This window comes from Schistocerca nitens, chromosome 2 (assembly GCF_023898315.1).
Source record: "Schistocerca nitens isolate TAMUIC-IGC-003100 chromosome 2, iqSchNite1.1, whole genome shotgun sequence".
Taxonomy (NCBI): domain Eukaryota; kingdom Metazoa; phylum Arthropoda; class Insecta; order Orthoptera; family Acrididae; genus Schistocerca; species Schistocerca nitens.
Genome location: NC_064615.1, coordinates 128,161,672 through 128,181,490, shown reverse-complemented (window position 1 = coordinate 128,181,490; position 19,819 = coordinate 128,161,672). Strand labels below are relative to the sequence as shown.

General features: G+C 44.2%; 1 protein-coding gene across 2 annotated transcripts in view; it reads right to left on the bottom strand.

Annotated features, from left to right (window-relative positions):
- LOC126235821 (anoctamin-10) overlaps window positions 1–19,819 on the bottom strand; it is a 310,819-nt gene that overhangs the window by 19,758 nt on the left and 271,242 nt on the right. For both annotated transcript variants that reach the window (XM_049944670.1, XM_049944671.1), the window contains one exon: window positions 6,547–6,795. In XM_049944670.1, the coding sequence (XP_049800627.1) occupies window positions 6,547–6,795 (249 nt within the window). The remainder of the gene's footprint in view (window positions 1–6,546; window positions 6,796–19,819) is intronic.

Sequence of the window (19,819 nt, the reverse complement as noted above, 5' to 3'; positions counted from 1 at the left end):
TTCTTCTTTAACACACTGCTGGTTGAACACCTCATTTGGTCGTCGTGCGTCCGACACCTCACATCGTTTTAGAAAAGAGAAGACGCAGTTCGTTGGACCACACTAAACGCCTCCAGTGAATTCCCGTCTAGTTTCTATGGTGTTTTGCCTGCCGTCGTGCTGAACCTTTATGTATCACTATGAACAACCATCTGGTGAGCAAGATGTATGAGGCAGGCGAAATACCCTCAGACTTCAAGAAGAATATAATAATTCCAATCCCAAAGAAAGCAGGTGCTGATAACGCGAATTCTTTACAGACGAATGGAAAAAAAACTGGTAGATGCCGACCTCGGGGAAGATCAGTTTGGATTCCGTAGAAATATTGGAACACGTGAGGCAATACTGACCCTACGACTAATCTTAGAAGCTAGATTAAGAAAAGGCAAACATACGTTTCTAGCATTTGTAGACTTAAAGAAAGCTTTTGACGATGTTGATTGTAATACTCTCTTTCAAATTCTGAAGGTGGAAGGGGTAAAATACAAGGAGAGAAAGGCTATTTACAATTTGTGCAGAAACCAGATGGCAGTTATAAGAGTCGAGGGACATGAAAGGGAAGCAGTGGTTGGGAACGGAGTGAGACAGGATTCTAGCCTATCCCCGATGTTATTCAATCTGTATAGTGAGCAAGCAATGAAGGAAACAAAAGAAAAGTACGGGGTAGGTATTAAAATCCATGGAGAAGAAGTAAAAACTTTGAGTTTCGCCGATGACATTGTAATTCTGTCAGAGACAGCAAAGGACTTGGAAGAGCAGTTGAACGGAATGGATAGTGTCTTGAAAGGAGGATGTAAGATGAACATCAACAAAAGCAAAACGAGGATAATGGAATGTAGTCGAATTAAATCGGGTGATGCTGAGAGAATTATTTTAGGAAATGAGACACTTAAAGTAGTAAAGGAGTTTTGTTATTTGAGGAGCAAAATAACTGATGTTGGTCGAAGTAGAGAGGATATAAAATGTAGACTGGCAATGGCAAGGAAAGCGTTGCTGAAGAAGAGAAATTTGTTAACATCGAGTACAGATTTAAGTGTCAGGAAGTCGTTTCTGAAAGTATTTGTATGGAGTGTAGCCATGTATGGAAGTGAAACATGGACGATAACTAGTTTGGACAAGAAGAGAATAGAAGCTTTCGAACTGTGGTGCGACAGAAGAATGCTGAAGATTAGATGGGTATATCACATAACTAATGAGGAGGTATTGAATAGAATTGGGGAGAAGAGAAGTTTGTGGCACAACTTGACTAGAAGAAGGGATCGGTTGGTAGGACATGTTCTGAGGCATCAAGGGATCACCAATTTAGTACTGGAGGGCAGTGTGGAGGGTAAAAATCGTAGAGGGAGACCAAGAGATGAATACACTAAACAGATTCAGAAGGATGTAGGTTGCAGTAGGTACTGGGAGATGAAGCTTGCACAGGATAGAGTAGCATGGAGAGCTGCATCAAACCAGTCTCAGGACTGAAGACCACAACAACAATGAACAACGTCCTTTTGCGACGTACACGATCCTAATGTCGACTGCAATCAGTTCTCATGGTAATAAATTTCTTGTAACACTATAGCAAAAAAATGGCTCTGAGCACCATGGGACTTAACATCTGAGGTCATCAGTCCCCTAGAGCTTAGAACTAATTAAACCTAACTAACCTAAGGACATCACACACATCCACGCCCGAGGCAGGATTCGAACCTGCGACCATAGTGGTCGCGCGGTTTCAGACGGAAGCGCCTAGAACCGCTCGGCCACTCCGGCCGGCTAACACTTTAGCAGCAGCTGCATATAAATTGCTGTAGCTCATAAGAAAAACGCCTTTACATGCTGCACATTAATTTTTTTTTTATTTAACTTGTGCACTCAGACACGTTTCGCTTTAGTTATGAGGCATCTTCAGTGTGTCCTTTAATATTGTATACCGTTTGCACATACAGGTTATCGTATACACAGGCAGGTCATAGATTTAAAACAATTCACTGAAATTTTACAACAAAATCGAAAAGTACTTTCAGATCAATGTCTAATTCATTACAAGTTAGCCAACAGCTTTCTCTCTTGGGACAAACCGGCTGAACTTTTGCAGTTTTCCTTGAGATCACAGTGTTCAAAATGTAGCACTGTAATTGCCGTTTTCTGTGTCTCAAGTGTCATTCGTTTCTGTAAGCGTTGCCAGCTTTCTTAGGTTTTGCTTCCAGTTGTTTCTTCTTTGACTGTGTGTGCTAATTTAACTCCTGTGCGCGCGCGCGTGCGCGTACGTGCGCGCGCGTACGCGTACGTGCGCGTTTGTGTTTGTGTACCTCGTTCTTTTTCACATTACTTATATATATTTTACTGTTATTTTCTCTTTTTCACTTATATACCTGGGAGAGAAATGATAGTAGTGAACATCTATTGGCATTATATGATCAGTGGAAACAGTAAGTGGTTGTTCATATCCATTATGTCATTTACTGTAACTTCTTTTCAGCCTTTCTTTTGTATAAATGGTAATTTTTTTGTAAGGTTTGGAGGTGTCTCATTATTTAATCTCTCTCTCTCTCTCTCTCTCTCTCTCACACACACACACACACACACACACACACACACACACACACACACACACACACACACACACACACACACACCTTACATCAGAACACCTAACTGAACACCCAGTCATCACGAGGCAGAGAAAATCCCTGACCCCGCCGGGAATCGAACCCGGGAACCCGGGCGCGGGAAGCAAGAACGCTACCGCGCAACCACGAGCTGCGGACTACACCTAATTGTAGCCGAAGGAAAAACAATTGAAAGGAAAACCTGGGAAAGTTGGCCACAGGTACTGAAAATGGTAGCTGAAGTGCTGTATTTCGAAGACTGACCACAAGGCAAACTGCAAACGTTCAACCAGTTTGTCACATGAAAGTTGTCTGGCTTACATATAATGAATTATGTACTGATAAGTACTTTACAGTTTTATTACAAAAACTTCAATTAACTGTTTTATTTCTCTGCCTCGTGATGACTGGGTGTTGTGTGATGTCCTTAGGTTAGTTAGGTTTAACTAGTTCTAAGTTCTAGGGGACTGATGACCATAGATGTTAAGTCGCATAGTGCTCAGAGCCATTTGAACCATTTTTTTTACTGTTTGAAATCTTTAACTTGTTTGTGTGAACGATAACTTTAATGTGCAAACGAAAAAATCGTGTAATATTTCAGACACTCAGTGATAATGCCTTGTAACTAAGGCGACACGCGTCTGGGTGCACAAGTTAAATAAAAAACGAAAACTTAATGTCCAGCACGCAAGAGGTGTGTTTCTTTTGCACTAGTGCAATGTACTTCTATACTAATGCTCGCTCACAAACTGTTTGAGTTGGGGCTATATTTACCGACAGCAGCGTTTCCTGTCTGGTTTGAAGCCGATGGCCACCGACAAGCATGACACTCCTTTCCAGTCCCTGTCAATCAGGATCTTTTTACGACCGCTGCTCAAAATGCCACGTTACACGAGTGTGAGTGGCACACCATTGCTTGTAGACATGTGGTCAGTCCGCACCATACCAACAAAGGTCTAAAGGTGTAGTCAAGGCCACATGGAAACACGTAAACTCGTCTCTGGTATTGTTTCACGTCTCCCAGGTGACCCATGTGACTGCGGTGATTCCATACAGTCGACTGACACACGCACCAATTCACCGCCATGACATGCGTCAGCTGTGGAGGTTCACGTGACCGTCCGCTAGGAGTTCCACACCATCTACAGCGCTCCTGCGGAATCACTGTGCTCTTTAACTGCGTGACGAACATTTTGTACAGTGAGCTAATTTGTGCTAAGCTGTATCCAAGGTGAATATGGTAAAGATTTGCATATTTTATTCGTTGATTTTAAGAAGGCCTACGATTGCACACATCGCAAGAGCCTGCTCAACTGTTTAAGGGAGTTTGGCATAGCAGAGAAACTCATCAATCTGATAAACTGTCTGAACGAAACACGTGCAAAGGTGAAGATGGTAAAATCGCGTAACTGAGGAGTTTGAAATTGTGACAGGAGTCAGGCAAGGAGATGAGTTGTCCCCTATCCTGTTCAACTTTGCCCTCGAGAAGATCGTACGCGAGACCTTCCAAGAGAATGAAGGGATTGAAATCGAAGGAAAGAGACTGGCATACTTAACCTATGCAGACAACATCTGTTTACTCTCTAGGTCGGAAGAGGAGTTGGAGCAAATGACCAAAACACTAAAGGAGGCTGCCAGCAAATTTGGGCTAAACATAAATGAAGCCAAGACAGAGTACCTCGTTATGACTGGTGGTCATTGTCAGACTGCTGATCATCTACAATCACTGCAGGTTGGGGACCATTCCTACAAGAGAGTGCAAGAATTCAAATACCTAGGGGCACTTTTCACTGAGAACTCGTCATGTGAAGCAGAGATTAATGCCAGAATGCAAGCAGGAAACCTATCTTACCACAACCTTGCACAACTGCTTCGGTCCAAATATCTCTCCAGACAGTTCAAGATTCGACTGTACAAAACCTGATCCAGCCTGTTGTTCTATATGGCTGTGAGACATGGAGTATCCGGAAACAGGACCTCCATACGCTCCTTGTTTTTGAGAGAAAAGTGCTTCGGAAGATCTTCGGTCCGGTTCTGGATGCAGATACAGGGGAATGGAGGATCAGATACAACCAAGAGCTTGAGGAATTATACCAGCAGCCCAACATAGCAGGAACTGTCAAAGCCAAACGAATGCAGTGGGCCGGCCATGTGGCCCGGATGGAGGATCACAGATGGCCTCGGAAGCTCCTGGATTTCACACCTACAGGAAAAGAGACCGCCAGGGAGACCCAAGAAGCGTTGGGGGGATGGACTCCATGAAGATTTAAACCGAGTGTCAATAGATGTGGACGGATGGCGGATAGCAGCAATGGACAGAATACAGTGGAGGAGGCTGGACTCCCGAGAACCTTGGATACACTACTACTACTACTACTACTACTTCTACGTGATCAGGCCTAGGTATTTAATTGATTGGACAATTTTTTAATTACTGTAAGTCCATCTTAACACAGGATGGTTGTTAGACCTTGGCTGTTCAGTATAAGATGTCAAATCAAAAACACCTTCAGCCGTCTACATTTCCAGTTTTATTTTATTTTTGCTACCAGTTTCAGCGTCAAATTACGCCATCTTGAAACCCCATTACTGACATATAGGGAGAATCCCACCACTTTTACAGTTGAAATAGGGGCCAGCACACAGTCACTGGTAACCCCCCACCCCCCCCCCCTAGATCTCGTTCTAAGAATCCCTCTGATCATTACTTTTATTTTTTAACATGTGTGGCTCATGTATGTGATCTCACACTGTTTAACGTTCAGGGTCAGTTGTCGCTTTTGGCCGGTCGAGTGGCCGAGCGGTTCTAGGCGCTTCAGTCTGGAACCGCGCGACCGCTACGGTCGCAGGTTCGAATCCTGCCTCGGGCATGGATGTGTGTGATATCCTTAGGTTATTTAGGTTTAAGTAGTTCTAAGTTCTAGGGGACTGATGACCTAGGATGTTAAGTCCCATAGTGCTCAGAGCCATTTGAACCATTTGTCGCTTTTCCACCATGAAGATATCATGTGTAAATCATCTGGAGTGCCCCATGGAAGTGTGGTAGGTCCGCTGTTGTTTTCTGTCTACATGATCTTTTGGATAGGGTGGATAGCAATGTGCGGCTGTTTGCTGATGACACTGTGGTGTACGGGAAGGTGTCGTCGTTGAGTGACTGTAGGAGGATACAAGATGACTTGTACAGGATTTGTGATTGGTGTAAAGAATGGCAGGTAACTCTAAATAAATATAAATGTAAATTAATGCAGATGAATAGGAAAAAGAATCCCGTAATGTTTGAATACTCCATTAGTAGTGTAGCGCTTGACACAGTCACGTCGATTAAATGTTTGGGCGTAACATTGCAGAGCGATATGAAGTGGGACAAGCATGTAATGGCAGTTGTGGGGAAGGCGGATAGTCGTCTTCGGTTCATTGGTAGTATTTTGGGAAGATGTGGTTCATCTGTAAAGGAGACCGCTTATAAAACACTGACACGACCTATTCTTGAGTACTGCTCGAGCGTTTGGGATCCCTATCAGGTCGGATTGAGGGAGGACATAGAAGCAATTCAGAGGCGGGCTGCTAGATTTGTTACTGGTAGGTTTGATCATCATGCGAGTGTTACGGAAATGCTTCAGGAACTCGGGTGGGAGTCTCTGGAAGAAAGGAGGTGTTCTTTTCGTGAATCGCTACTGAGGAAGTTCCACGATATTTCGGCGAATAACCGTTCCGCCACCATCAGGTGGTGCTGATGATGGCGGAACGGTTATACGCCGAAATATCGTGGAACTTCGACGATCACGTCCGGCTGGACACCCGAGAACCTTGGATACAGCACATTCGCCGGGAAAGCCTCGGATCACATATTGTGCTAAGCTGTTGGCAGTGCGGCTGATCAAAATGAAGTGTAATGAGAGGGGGCACGTACCTCGTGCTTGAGCGCCTGCTTGGACAGGTAGTTGAGGCGTGCGAGCGCGACGCGCACCGACATGGGCCGCTCCGGGATGACCTGGTGCAGCACGTAGCGCACGGCGAGCAGGCCGTGCTCCAGCATCACGAACAGCAGCAGCCACTCCACAGACGACAGCTCGGGCGCCAGGCCGCGCAGCTGCGGCGACAGCGACAGCAGGCCGCAGTTCGTCATCACCGACATCGCGCCCACCGCCTCAAACGCGCGCTGCAGCACCGGCCGACAACACGGCGGGTCACCTCAGTCATCCAGCACAGTTCACCATGTTAGAGTCTAAGGCTGTGTTATTAATGTACACACAAGAAACAAAAATGGTCCAAGAATACTTCCTTGTCGTACTTCACAGTTGATTACATTGTTCGTAGATTTTACAAAAAAATGGCTCTGAGCACTATGGGACTCAACTGCTGTGGTCATAAGTCCCCTAGAACTTAGAACTACTTAAACCTAACCAACCTAAGGACAGCACACAACACCCAGCCATCACGAGGCAGAGAAAATCCCTGACCCCGCCGGGAATCGAACCCGGGAACCCGGGCGTGGGAAGCGAGAACGCTACCGCACGACCACGAGATGCGGGCGTAGATTTTACAATTAGGGTATCTCCCATGAATATCCAAACTTAGTTTAACGCACTGTCTTAGGAGGTAATAACGTAAAGATATCTAATGCCACACCTCTCACATCTCTAGTTTCTAATTTGAATATATCTATTGACAAATATCGACGTTCCTGATCTGAAAACCCTCGTCAGTTGTGCCAAGAGTCTCTGCGTGATGTGGAAACAGAAGTGTGGTGTGCAGCCATAACGTCTGATAGGTTGGTGAACAATGCACGCTTTTTTCGGAGCATTAACAAGTAACGAAGGAGTCTATGGTTATATGGGCGAGACAATACAAGACCATGGCAGTATTACGTGGTGAATGTTTCATCCATAAAAAGAGTGCTACTGTTGATACGTAGAAACAAAACAATTTTCAATACGAGTCATTTACTTTGTCACTACGCGTTTCGATGGTTCACACTATCACCTCGTAATTTACAATTTCATTGCATAGAAATTTATTTAACCAATCCCATTCATTACATAGTAACTTCAGCCTACAATATACACGAATGATCTGTTGTAATCTTTCTTATATATAAGAATTTAATATAACGTCTGAATTGAGGACATGTCCATACCACGTTGCAGCCCATTCTTATTTTTTAAAACACAAGAAAAATATACGTCGTTATATAGCCATTCAATACAATAATTCAAGTATGATGTAAACTAATGAATAACCAAGCTCAAACTATTACATTTTTCAGTTACCTTTGTATACAATGTAAGGAAGCACATATGTAATATAATATTAATATAACTTCTTTGAAGTAACTGCAAACATAATATTCAGTGGATAGGACATAAACCAAGTAGCAGTATGCAGACCTTTTACGACTCTAGTGCCCCTGTAGGTACAATTTATAAATTCACGTATTTTTAACTTTAAAAATTTCATTTCTTAAATCAATTTTTATCGTCATTAAAAGACGCAACGTAACCCACACTGTCCTTGGACTGCTTCTGTAGACAGGCGTCCGTGCTGTTCACTAACACCGAACTACGTAATAAACAATTCTCCACCTGAAGCTGGCCGGTGTGGCCGAACGGTTCTAGGCGCTTCATTCTGGCACCACGCAACCGCCACGGTCGCAGGTTCGAATCCTGCCTCGGGCATGGATGTGTGTGATGTCCTTAGGTTAGTTAGGTTTAACTAGTTCTAACTTCTAGGGGACTGATGACCTGAGATGTTAAGTCCCATAGTGCTCAGAGCCATTTGAACCATTTCAGACTCTTCTGGACACTGATGGACGCCCTATTGAGCCCCTTTTGTAATAGTAATGGTACCAGTCTGTAATGGTGCGACATACCGTAGCAGCACATCGAAAGTGTTTCAACTGAAATGAGTCTGCATTATTTCTCTTCCCCAAAGTCCTTAACACTAATGTTACCAAGTTTGGTAGTCGTACGGTAGTTAGTTTCCGTATTACAACGTGGCACATAGGGAAAATTTACTTTTAACTACCCGGTATTATATATATGTATCTCCGGGAATCGGAAATCCCCTCAAGGGATTCCCTGCTGGAATTCCTTCTGCCCCACTCCGAACCCATTGGGATATTTCAGTGAAAAGGGAGATTTGCTACAAGAGTCCGTCCGGCAGTCACGAGTTGGGAACGTAGGGATGTTTTTTTTTTTTTAATTTTTGTCTGGGACATTGCACAGGTGAACATGGTAGAGACTTGTGAGACGACATTTCAAATAAGCAGAATAGTACTTTCCAGAATAGACAGAGCAAGTAATGAGATAAGGTGAGATAAATAGTGAAAGAGCAGCCCATTCGAGAGGTAGTGTAGTCATGCTAAAGGAATGAGAGTTGGCAGGATAAGGAGATGGACCTATGAAACTACAATAGGAGGTAACATTCTTACATAAAAACCAAGAGATAGATGGATTGTTGAAGTGAAAGAGTGAAGGAGAGAGAGGACAAGACTGGGACAGAGTGGAGAGTGCAATGTGGTGGAAGGACAGGGAAATATGGAGAGCCTGTTGTCCTAAGCAGACCCAGCCAGGGGCTGGGAACTGAAGAAGAAGATGATGATGACAGTGAACAGTACTGTCCCAGAAATATACCTATTAAAAATTGTTTTAGTCCCCCAGCTCCGATAAAAGTTTTCGGAGATTTTCTCTCGGTCATCAGGCGAATTTTGCGACGTGAAATCCCTTCCCAAATATTTCCAGTTGGGGCAACCTCTGCCCCATTCACACCCACCTGAGATATATGGCCTTAAATAACAATCTCGTTTCATACAAATTCCCTCATAACCCTAAAGAGCTGGGAATGAGAGCTGTATTGAATAAAAGTTCCCACGCAGCACTAAAGACACCACTCGCATCGTATGTGGAACACGCTGTATTAATGTCGGTAGCAGCAAGGGAAGAGGAAATACTGACTTTGGATGAGTCAGGTGGAAGGCCTTGGAACGGTTTTGCATATCTGTGAACGTGAGTCCATGCACTTACGTCATTTCTACCGAGACGCGGGCTCCGCAACGAACTTGTGACGTCACACTAGATATCACGTGCGCCCTACCTCGCGAACGTTTGGTCCCGTGCACGGCCCGCGGGAAATCAATATGTTAGTGAAAAGGCACCCATTAAAAGTCTTAATTTTTTAGTGTGCAGGTTCCTTCTTCTCAGCTATTGCATTTAAAAGCGCAATTAAGAATTATCAAACCCGTCTGAAATAATCAAAATATCCACGGGTGTACTGCCGGTCTACAGTGTCCAACGGGCACAATATTTCGGCGATCATACATGTCGCCATCATCAGGTGTACTGACGGACTGAGCTCCTTTGAACGTGCCGGCACGGAGATCCGTACGCTATGGCTGCTCATAGGGAACTGGGTTCGGTCGCGGCGGCGGCCGATTTAAATACCCTCCGCCCGCGGCGCGCTCCCTCCGCTGTCCGCGCCCCGCGCCACGTTCGCGCGGTGGAACAGATTGCGACGGGGTCTGAGATGACGTCGGAGTGATGGCTCTGTCCGCCGTGGTCGTCACAACTATACGTTTGCTCGATGTACTCTTGCTTAACCCAATCGCTGGTTATAGCCACAGTCACGGTTTATGAGGTCGTCGTTGATGCGAATTTCGATGGACACTCTAACAACGCTGTCCCAGTATCTCGACGTCTGTACCAAAATCCTCGTGCGTTCATACTCCATAGCGTGATTTTCCGACAAACAATGTTCAGTGACCGCCGACTTGCTCGGATACATCAGTCGAGTGTGCCTCTGGTGTTCACGGCATCGATCCTCGACGGTACGCATCGTCTGACAAATATACGACTTGTCACATTGACACGGAATCTGGTACACGCCGGCCTTCCTCAAACCGAGGTCGTCTTTGGCGCTCCCCACCAGTGTACGAGTTTTATTTGGAGAACAAAACACAGTTCCGATCCGGTGTTTCTTCAAAATGCGGGCGATTTTCCCCGAGAGTGCGCCTGTATATGGAATAAACGCAGTGCCTACCTCCTCCCTCGTGATTTCATCCATCTCCACCGGTTGTGCTGTAGTGGTTGGGCGGAGAGCACGTTGAATATGCCATTCTGAGTACCCATTTTTTCGAAATACAGTTCTCAGATGTTCCAATTCCTGGGGTAGACTCTCTGCGTCAGAGATAGTGCGCGCCCTATGTACTAGAGTTTTAAGTACCCCATTCCTCTGTGAAGGGTGGTGGCAGCTGTCTGCGTGAAAATACAGATCAGTGTGCGTTGTCTTCCGATACACCCCATGACTTAGGTTGCCGTCAGCCCTTCTCTTGACCAAGACGTCAAGGAAAGGTAATTTACCCTCCGTTTCAGTCTCCATAGTGAATTTGATGTTGGGGTGTATGGAGTTTAGAAGTGTAAGGAAGTCAAGGAATGTATCCATACCATGTGGCCAGATGACGAACGTGTCGTCCACGTAACGGAAAAAGCAAGTAGGTTTCCATTCGGATGACGACAGGGCTTCCTCCTCGAAGTTCTCCACGTACAAATTCGCTACCACTGGTGAGAGTGCGCTACCCATGGCGACTCCCTCCGTTTGTTCGTGGTTGCTCCATTAAAAAGAAAATACGTGGAAGTCAAGACATGCCTAAAAAGTTCAGTGGTCTCGTCAAACTTCTGACTAATCAATTCTAGTGACTCTCGCAGGGGTACCCTCGTAAACAAGGAAACTACGTCAAAGCTCACCATGATATCCGATTCATCCAACCTGAAGCTATCAAGGCGTTTAACAAAATCCTCGGAATTACGGATGTGATGAGGGCATTTACCCACATAAGGACTTAATATTCCCGTCAGGTATTTGGCCAACAAATATATAGGTGCCCTGATGTTGCTGACAATGGGGCGTAATGGTACCCCCTCTTTGTGAACCTTCGGGAGTCCATATAGTCTAGGCGGTACTGGACCTTGGGGTAACAATTTCTTAGAGTCACCCTCCGGTAAATCTGCGTGCTTGAGAAATAGTTACTCGCTCCCCGCCAGATACGGCTGTTGGGACTCGTAAAGAGCTGCAGTGTCACGTGCTCACGTGCTGTGACGTACGCACCGCTGCCCGTCTTTCTCTTGGGCCTCGTGTCGAGCCGAAGCTGGCAGTGGGCGCGTGCGGTTCCAAGCACGTGATGTGGCAGCGGCAGGCGGCGGCGCGTGACTCGTCGGGTGCGTACCAGCTGAGTAATGCGGCCGAACAATGCGAGGCCGGGCGTTGTTGGTGGGGCACCTCTTGCGCAACTCGCCTACACACAACACAGCGTGTGATCGAGCGCCGCTGTGCCAGATGGACAAATAGGCAACAGCAGCTGACGGGCCTTATCTCCTTGTAGGACCGTGGTGCGCACTCTGAAAGAGCAGTTGGTCACGTGTCAGGCGCCGGTTCGCATACGATTCCTTGTCCCGCACAGAACACATTCCGGACGATTCCTCATGGGGCACACACAGCTACCTCATCCGGGAACAAGGCGACGCTCGCCCTTGCTTGTTATCGTTTCCGTTGTTGTGATCGTCAGTCCAATGACTGGTTTGACGCAGCTCTCCATTTTTGTCTATCTGAGGCGTAGCGCCATATAACGATCCTGCCTTGGAGGCGCTTAAGTGGGAGATGTGTCTCACAAGGGAACCTCCCCATCGCACCCCCCTCAGATTTAGTTATAAGTTGGCACAGGCCATGAAAAACTGAACACAGATCAATCGAGAAAACAGGAAGAAGTTGTATGGAACTATGAAAAAAAATAAGCAAAATATGCAAACAGTAGTCCGTGTGCATGATAAGCCACATCAAGGTACGTGTACACTGAGGAGCACCGTGGTCCCGTGGTTACCGTAAGCAGCTACGGAACTGAAGGTCCCTGGTTCAATCCTCCTTCGAGTGGAAAGTTTTAATTTTTTATTTTCACACAATTATCAAAGTTCATGCACTCAGACATGATCAACTTCGCTCTCCAAAATTCCAGGACATGTTCAGATTTGCTTGGACACATGCAGGATTTGACGGTCTACACACGGAAAAACTTGAAAACGTTAAAAACGTATGTTTTGACAGAGCACAGGAAAAACTGTGCGACTGTGAAACTGTTGCATTCATTTGTTGCCGTTTATGTGACAAAATCTTATGTTTTCATCACTTTTTTGGGAGTGATTATCACATCCACAAGAAAACCTAAATCGGGCGAGGTAGAAGAATCTTTTTACCCATTCGCCAAGTGCGCAAGTTAGGTGGGTCGACAACATATTCCTGTAATGTGACGCACATGCCGTCACCAGTGTCGTATAGAATATTTCAGACGTGTTTTCCTGTGGAGGAATCGGTTGACCTATGAATTTGCGATCAAATGTTTTCGGTTCCTATTGGAGAGGCACGTCATTTCGTCTACTAATCGCACGGTTTTGCGGTGCGGTCGCAAAACACAGACACTAAACTTATTACAGTGAACAGAGACGTCAATGAATGAACGGTCAGATCGTAACTTTGCGAAAACAAAAGTAAAATTTTTACTCGAGGGAGGACTCGAACCAAGGACCTCTCGTTCCGCAGTTACTTTTTTTTTCTTTTTCTTTTTTCTTTTTTTTTTTTTCGTTATTGATCGTTGTGATTGGTCGTTGCGGACGTCGTAAAACATCCGTTGAAGTTCGTTGTTGATCGATTAGCTCAGTTTTATTACAGAGGGCTGTTAACCCTCTGACCGATCACGCTGAGCTACCGTGCCGGCTTTTACTCACTCTAACCACATGACCACGGCGATCCTCAACTTATATATATCTTGATGTTGCATATCTTACACTTGGACTATTCAGTTTGTATATTTTGCTTATTTTTTTTTATAGTTCCACACAACTTCTTCCTGTTTTCTCGATTGATCTGTGTTCAGTTTTTCAAGGCCTATCCACTGTGTCAATTTATAACTAAATCTGAGGGGGGTGCGATGGGGAGGTTCCCTTGTCAGAGCTGGATAGTGACAGATGGTGACGCGAGACTGGACGCGCACGTAGTTTATGTATCAGCCGATAGAGGACAATATTGGATACGGGGACTGATTTTAGTTTCGATTGTGCCCACTAGAGTGCACTAAAGTAATAGAATGTTTTTCATAAACTGTTCTAGTATTTTCATAAAGCGTTAGTATGTCTTTTTGCGTAGGTAAAATATTGTAAATGTGTTTTAGCAGTATGAATGATGCGTGAGAGTGGTTTAAAGTTAATACGAAGATAATTGTTAAACGAGTTATGTAGTAGGATTTAGTGTGGGAACATTTCGAAGAAGTATGGATATGGATAAAGGGGATTTTTTGTAGAATAAATCTGTAAAGTAAGTTTATGGTAAAGGGAAAGTTAATTCAGGTATAAATAACAATAGCAAATAACATTATGCATAAGCAAAACTTCAGCATATTAGATAATTATCGGTAAAAAGTGCAGTCGTTAGGTTTACTATTTTGCGATTGGTTATTGATGAAAAGCGCGGATTGACGCGGGAGAAGGTTGTTTCGCTATTGGCTGTTGAGTAAACTGACCAATGGTAAAGTAATATTCTTCGGGCGCCCTTCTCTGCTGGTAGAGAAGACAGAGTATTCTAGAGAAGAGTGGGAGCCTAGCCATGAAACAGTTCGGACGTGTGTAGTAGTAGTTCAAATGGAAACGATAAGTTGCCCGATCTAGCAGTGTTTTATACATCAAAACTCTTGGAAAGTGACGGCATAATTATTCCGATGTGTGTGTAGAAATTTCGGAATTTTTAAGTGAATTTTGTGACGAGAAAGACATATTCCGTGTGGCGTACTGAGCAGGTCGGTGGCTAAAAACTGTGACTGCATTTGGTACCGACAGACTTAATATTTGGCGAGCATTCTCAATAAAAAACAATCAGTATTTTTGTAGCTATTACGCTTTCGGGAAACGCAACACCATAAACATGCTAACGTGAGTGAAAGGGATGGTGAGTGACTGTGTTAAGACTAGCACGGGCTTGGCAGTGATACTTGTTCACCTAAGTTTCAGAATATATTAATTGAGGACAAAATTTCCAACCTTTCATTTCTTGTGAAAACTTTCTCCGGAAACGTAGATTAGTGACTTTAATTGCAGCCTGGTTCACGTCGAAGTACAGTAGGTTTTGCTCGGCTTCCCTACTGATGAAATGCTGAGACAATGTTCACAGGTAGGTGCAGGTTCGTCGTAAAGGGCCGGAAAGAACTGCGCCGCCTCATATCCTGTGCAGGTTCCTTCATCTCAGCTACTGCAGCCTAAATTCTCTGGAAACTTTACTATAGTGAAACCTCTGTCTCCCCTACAGTTCTTATCTCCCACGGTTCCATTAGTCAGCAAATTCTTATTTGATTACTTGATGCTACACGGTGTATCCTATCAACACATCCCTTCCTTTAGTCGGGTTCTGCAAATATTGCTTTTATTACCAATTCATTTCAGTACCTCGTCATTAGTTATCCGATCTACCCATCTAATCTTCAGCATTTTTTTGTAGAACATTTCGAAAGCTTCTACTCTGTGGTGACTGAACTCTATTGTACACGTGTGATTTCTGTAGAAGGCTACACTCTATGTAAATGCTTAGTAAAAGACTTCAACGTTTAAATTTACGCAACTTTTTTACTTAATAAAACCGTTGCCGGACCAAAACTCGAACCTGGGACCTCTGAATTTCGCAGCCAAGTGCTCTACCGAAGGTTTCGTTTCCCCCTCCATCGACACCACCTAGCCCGTCCTTGCGCCTGCTCTTTTTGGCTTTACTGGCCTGGTTTCTTCGCCATTCATAATATTCTGTTCAGAAAAAATATATGACCGAATATGTTCTGCACATCTGTTGTAGTTTCCTTGTCAATAGGAAAACTGATGTTCGTCTGCCGCAGAAAAAATCAAATATAAATCTTTTTTAAACTGGGTGCTGGCCAGGGACACGGTAGATCACCGTGTTCGGTCAGGTGTGTGTGCAACCTCTGTAACAAAAATAAATAAATAAAAACTGAGAAATGTTCAACACTGTAATTCGCTAGATGTTATGCGACATCCACATCGAAGTGCTGAAGAAAAACAACGGAGAAACAGATTAAAAGAAAGAAGAACAAGAAAGAAGGAGGCAGCGAAACTGCCCGCGAAAGGCGGAGTTTCTAGGTTCGAATGCCGGCAGGAGACAGTTTTAATCTATCAGGAAGTTTCAAATCAGCTCACACTCCCCTGAAGAGTGAAAATTTCAATTCAGAGTAACATCTGTATTCGATATTAACATATTTCAACTTCTTGAATTAATTTTCTTGATTGTCTGCCTTTTTAGTCCCATTTGCTTTAGCCATCGTCGCTTAGTTTGCTGCCCAAATAAATATTCCTCTACTACTTTTATTGTTTCATTTCCTAATTTAACTTCCTCTGCACTGCCTCGCATAATTCGACTACACTGTATTACTCTTGCTTTACTTTCGTCGGTGTTCATCTTATAACCTCTTTCCAAGACGCTTGCTATCCCGGTCAACTAATATATCTGCTAGTTTGTCGTCTTTGCCGTTTCCTTTACTACTTCCTTCCCGCACTCGCTAAATAATACGGGAGACAGCGCTTTAGCCTGTCTCACTCCCTATCATTTAGTGGCTCCCTCTTATGTTCAAGTCCTAGAAGTGTAGTCGGGATTCTGTACCAATTTTAGATAACCTTTCACTCCAAAAATTTCATCCTTTCTATTCATATAGCTCGAGAAAAAACTGTCTGCCTCTGCGACACACACCACTCCAACAACTCGGGCAGTTACGAAGAGAAGGCTGATGCATAACGAGTGTAGCAGTCGTTTCGCAGTCTGGGAACACGCGGTCGTTTTACCGAGATAGCGCTAAAAAACAGAAAAATAAACGGAACAGCTACTTTCACGTTTAGAGGTATGTATGTTTTTTGCCTCTTTAGACATCACCTAAGTTTATAACGACAATTCTTCTTCCATGCAGGGCTATCGCAAAATGCCTATTCTTGCATCTCGCGATATTCCGCTAATTAGTCGCACCGCCATTTCCACAGGTGTCCATTAGCTCTCTTCCCAGCAAGTTGGTATCATAGCATTTTTTGGGGGCTCTCAGATCCTTCATTTTGTCAATGGGACGTTTGCAGTTCTATCTTTTGTGGGCTTCTCATTGATGGAAATAAAACTAATTCCCACCGGATGTCTTCGCTTCCGACATGATCCAGTCTCGAAATAACTGAACTATTTCTCATGAATTTAATCTCGCATCATTAGATCTTTAATTTACCTATTGCCACAGAGTGTACGTGAAGTGAGAACCGGAGTTTAGCGTACGGCCTATCGCTGCGGTGTAAAATGTAGATCTGGCTTTTCGGGTGTTATGTTTTTTTCCAAATTTCAATGGATTAAGCCAGGTATTTGCTTTGACTGATAAAGTTTGTGATTCAGTTTATGACTTAAGTCCTCTTCGTGTTGGTAGCTGATCGCACATCCAAAATATTTGAACTGTAATTCTTATTCGAGAAACTGGCCATTTACTACAGCTTGACATCTGATAGGTTCTTGTATCACAAAAAGTCATCACTTTTTTGGTCGATACGGTATGACTGTATTTCTTACATAAATCGTTTAAAATAAAGACTGACTTCTGCAGTTTATTTTCATCATTCTGCATGGCCATCATGCTTACAGCAAAGAGCAAACAGTTAATGCGACATCATCAGTTCAGAGTGATCCCTGGAGGATCATAGTTTTTCTGTCCTCATGATTAATTTCGATAGTAATAATAATAATAATAATAATAAAGGCCGACTAAAGAGTTCCCGTTCGAAGTGCGTACAGTCCAGAATCGATATGCCAATCAGGCAGAATCGCCGTGAGCAGTGCGGCACTCACCCCACCGACACAACACGTTGAAAATACCGTTTTGGTAAAATAATGGTGTTCTGCTGCGTGGGTGAAGTCCGATACTGCCTGCTGCACATCCCCGTCCGACAGAAATCCTCGACCACACAAGGCCTTTTCTGAGGGACCGGGTGAGTGATAATCACATGGGCAGAGATCAGAACTATAGTGAGAGTGCTCTAGAGTCTCCAGATTGAGTTGACCTAACTTCTACTTTACGACATTTACGATTTGGGGACGTTCGTTATGAAGCAGCAGCACGGAACTTGGCGCTGTTTTCCCGGACGTTTCGCCTTAATTGCTTGCCGTAATCCCTCCAGCGTTGCACTGTGCCGTTCCCCAGCGATGTAGACAATAGGTTCCTTTAAATCAATAAGGAATGGGCAACGGGCTCCGGTAATCAAAGAACAGGGCGAGCATCACCTCTCCAGTAGCTGGCTGGCTCCGTAACTTCTTGGGAAGAGGGACGATGGATGACACCACTGCATCCTCGATGTTTTCGAGTCCGGTTCCCAGTGGTGGCAGCAGCTTTCGTCGCCTGCAAGAATGTGCTCTAGGAACGTGTTGCCTTTAGCACTGAAGCGCTGTAAGGTGTCCACATTTTCGGGCCTCGCATAAGCTGCATAACGACGATACCAAATAAAATCCCCAGCAAATAACGATATTATTGACAACAGGAAATAATTAGAGCCACCTCATGTACGGAATAACAAACGATTTACCCTTTTAACGACAGGGGCACGAGTAATATAACAAAGTGAACGCAGCTTGGAGACGGACAGGGCAAGTGGCTAATGACGCTGGAACGACTCAATTAGCTTTAATAAGAGAAAGCCCAGGTGCACTGCAAAAAGAAATAAGGGAAAATCAATATAATACCTATCAGAATAAACACGGCCGAGACGCAGGTAAGTGGCCAGAGTACATTAACGAGTGGTGACCCGGACAAGAAAAATAAGAATTTACCTTCAACGTGGGAGCGGTCGGCTGAAGCCAGACGTGTGACGTAGTAGAATCAAGGTGGGGATGATAACGTCATATAAAACCACTTTGAGAACTCAATGAAGACACAGAGAGAAAGGGCGCTCACGTCTAGCGGCGGTAAAGGTGCGCCTCTGACTAATTTACGTTTGCGAAGTGAGGGCCAATACGCTTCACGTATCGTGGCGACAAACGTAAAGCGATAGTTAAATATTCCTGCGGCAATCTTTTCTGGCTGAATTTTGCGCAAGTCGCTTCAACCCACAGCGACTGTACAATTGCCATTAATTTCGACTAGGGAAATTTGTACGTTCCGCTCAACGCATACCGTTTGCGACTGATTACTTTCAGTCAAGACCAGAGTAGGGAATTAGCGATTTCAGATCCAGCACAGAGACAATGCCGCCGCAGCACTTTGTCCAATTTTGCGAGAGTTGCATACTCCAACACGCGTACGCTTTGAATAGAGAAATTCAAGAGCTAATCACTAACCTACCGCAGCTCGTGGTCGTGCGGTAGCGTTCTCGCTTCCCGCGCCCGGGTTCCCGGGTTCGATTCCCGGCGGGGTCAGGGATTTTCTCTGCCTCGTGATGACTGGGTATTGTGTGATGTCCTTAGGTTAGTTAGGTTGAAGTAGTTCTAAGTTCTATGGGACTGATGAACATAGATGTTAAGTCCCGTAGTGCTCAGAGCCATTTGAACCATTTGAACTAACCTACCCTCTAATGAGAACATGAGAATAGATTCGATAAAGTCATCCTCCCCCCACTTTGTTCATTGTACAGCTATGACGTAGGTGTAATTTTCATTGCTAAAGATTTACTTGTTCCAATTGATAACATTTTCACATATAGAGATATAGTTTGATTAATTACATGTTCAGTGTTTAAATATTAATTGATTTATTGAGAGAAGAAGTAATTAAACTTGCTTATTGATTATAATTTGATTCTTGAGAGCTTTGGTAAATTAAATGTAATATGGAAAAGGGAGAGATTGTGTTATCATTTTAGGTTAAATCCCAAACTTGTCATTAATATCAATTTATGTATTCTTGGAATGTCAGTAGCACTATTGATTACTTTGAGATAGGGCCAGTATTAATAGCTATGTGGAATGCCTGTTTACCACCGTGGGCTCGAGAAGACAGTCAGAACATTGTCGTTTTCCCGCATTCAAAATTAACAAATCCAGCGACACATTACAACGCATCAGATGCTTCAGGCAAACAGCTGCCCGGTTTGCTTCTTGTTCAGCATTCAGTGCTCGGGGTATCCACTGGCTGCAGACCTTAT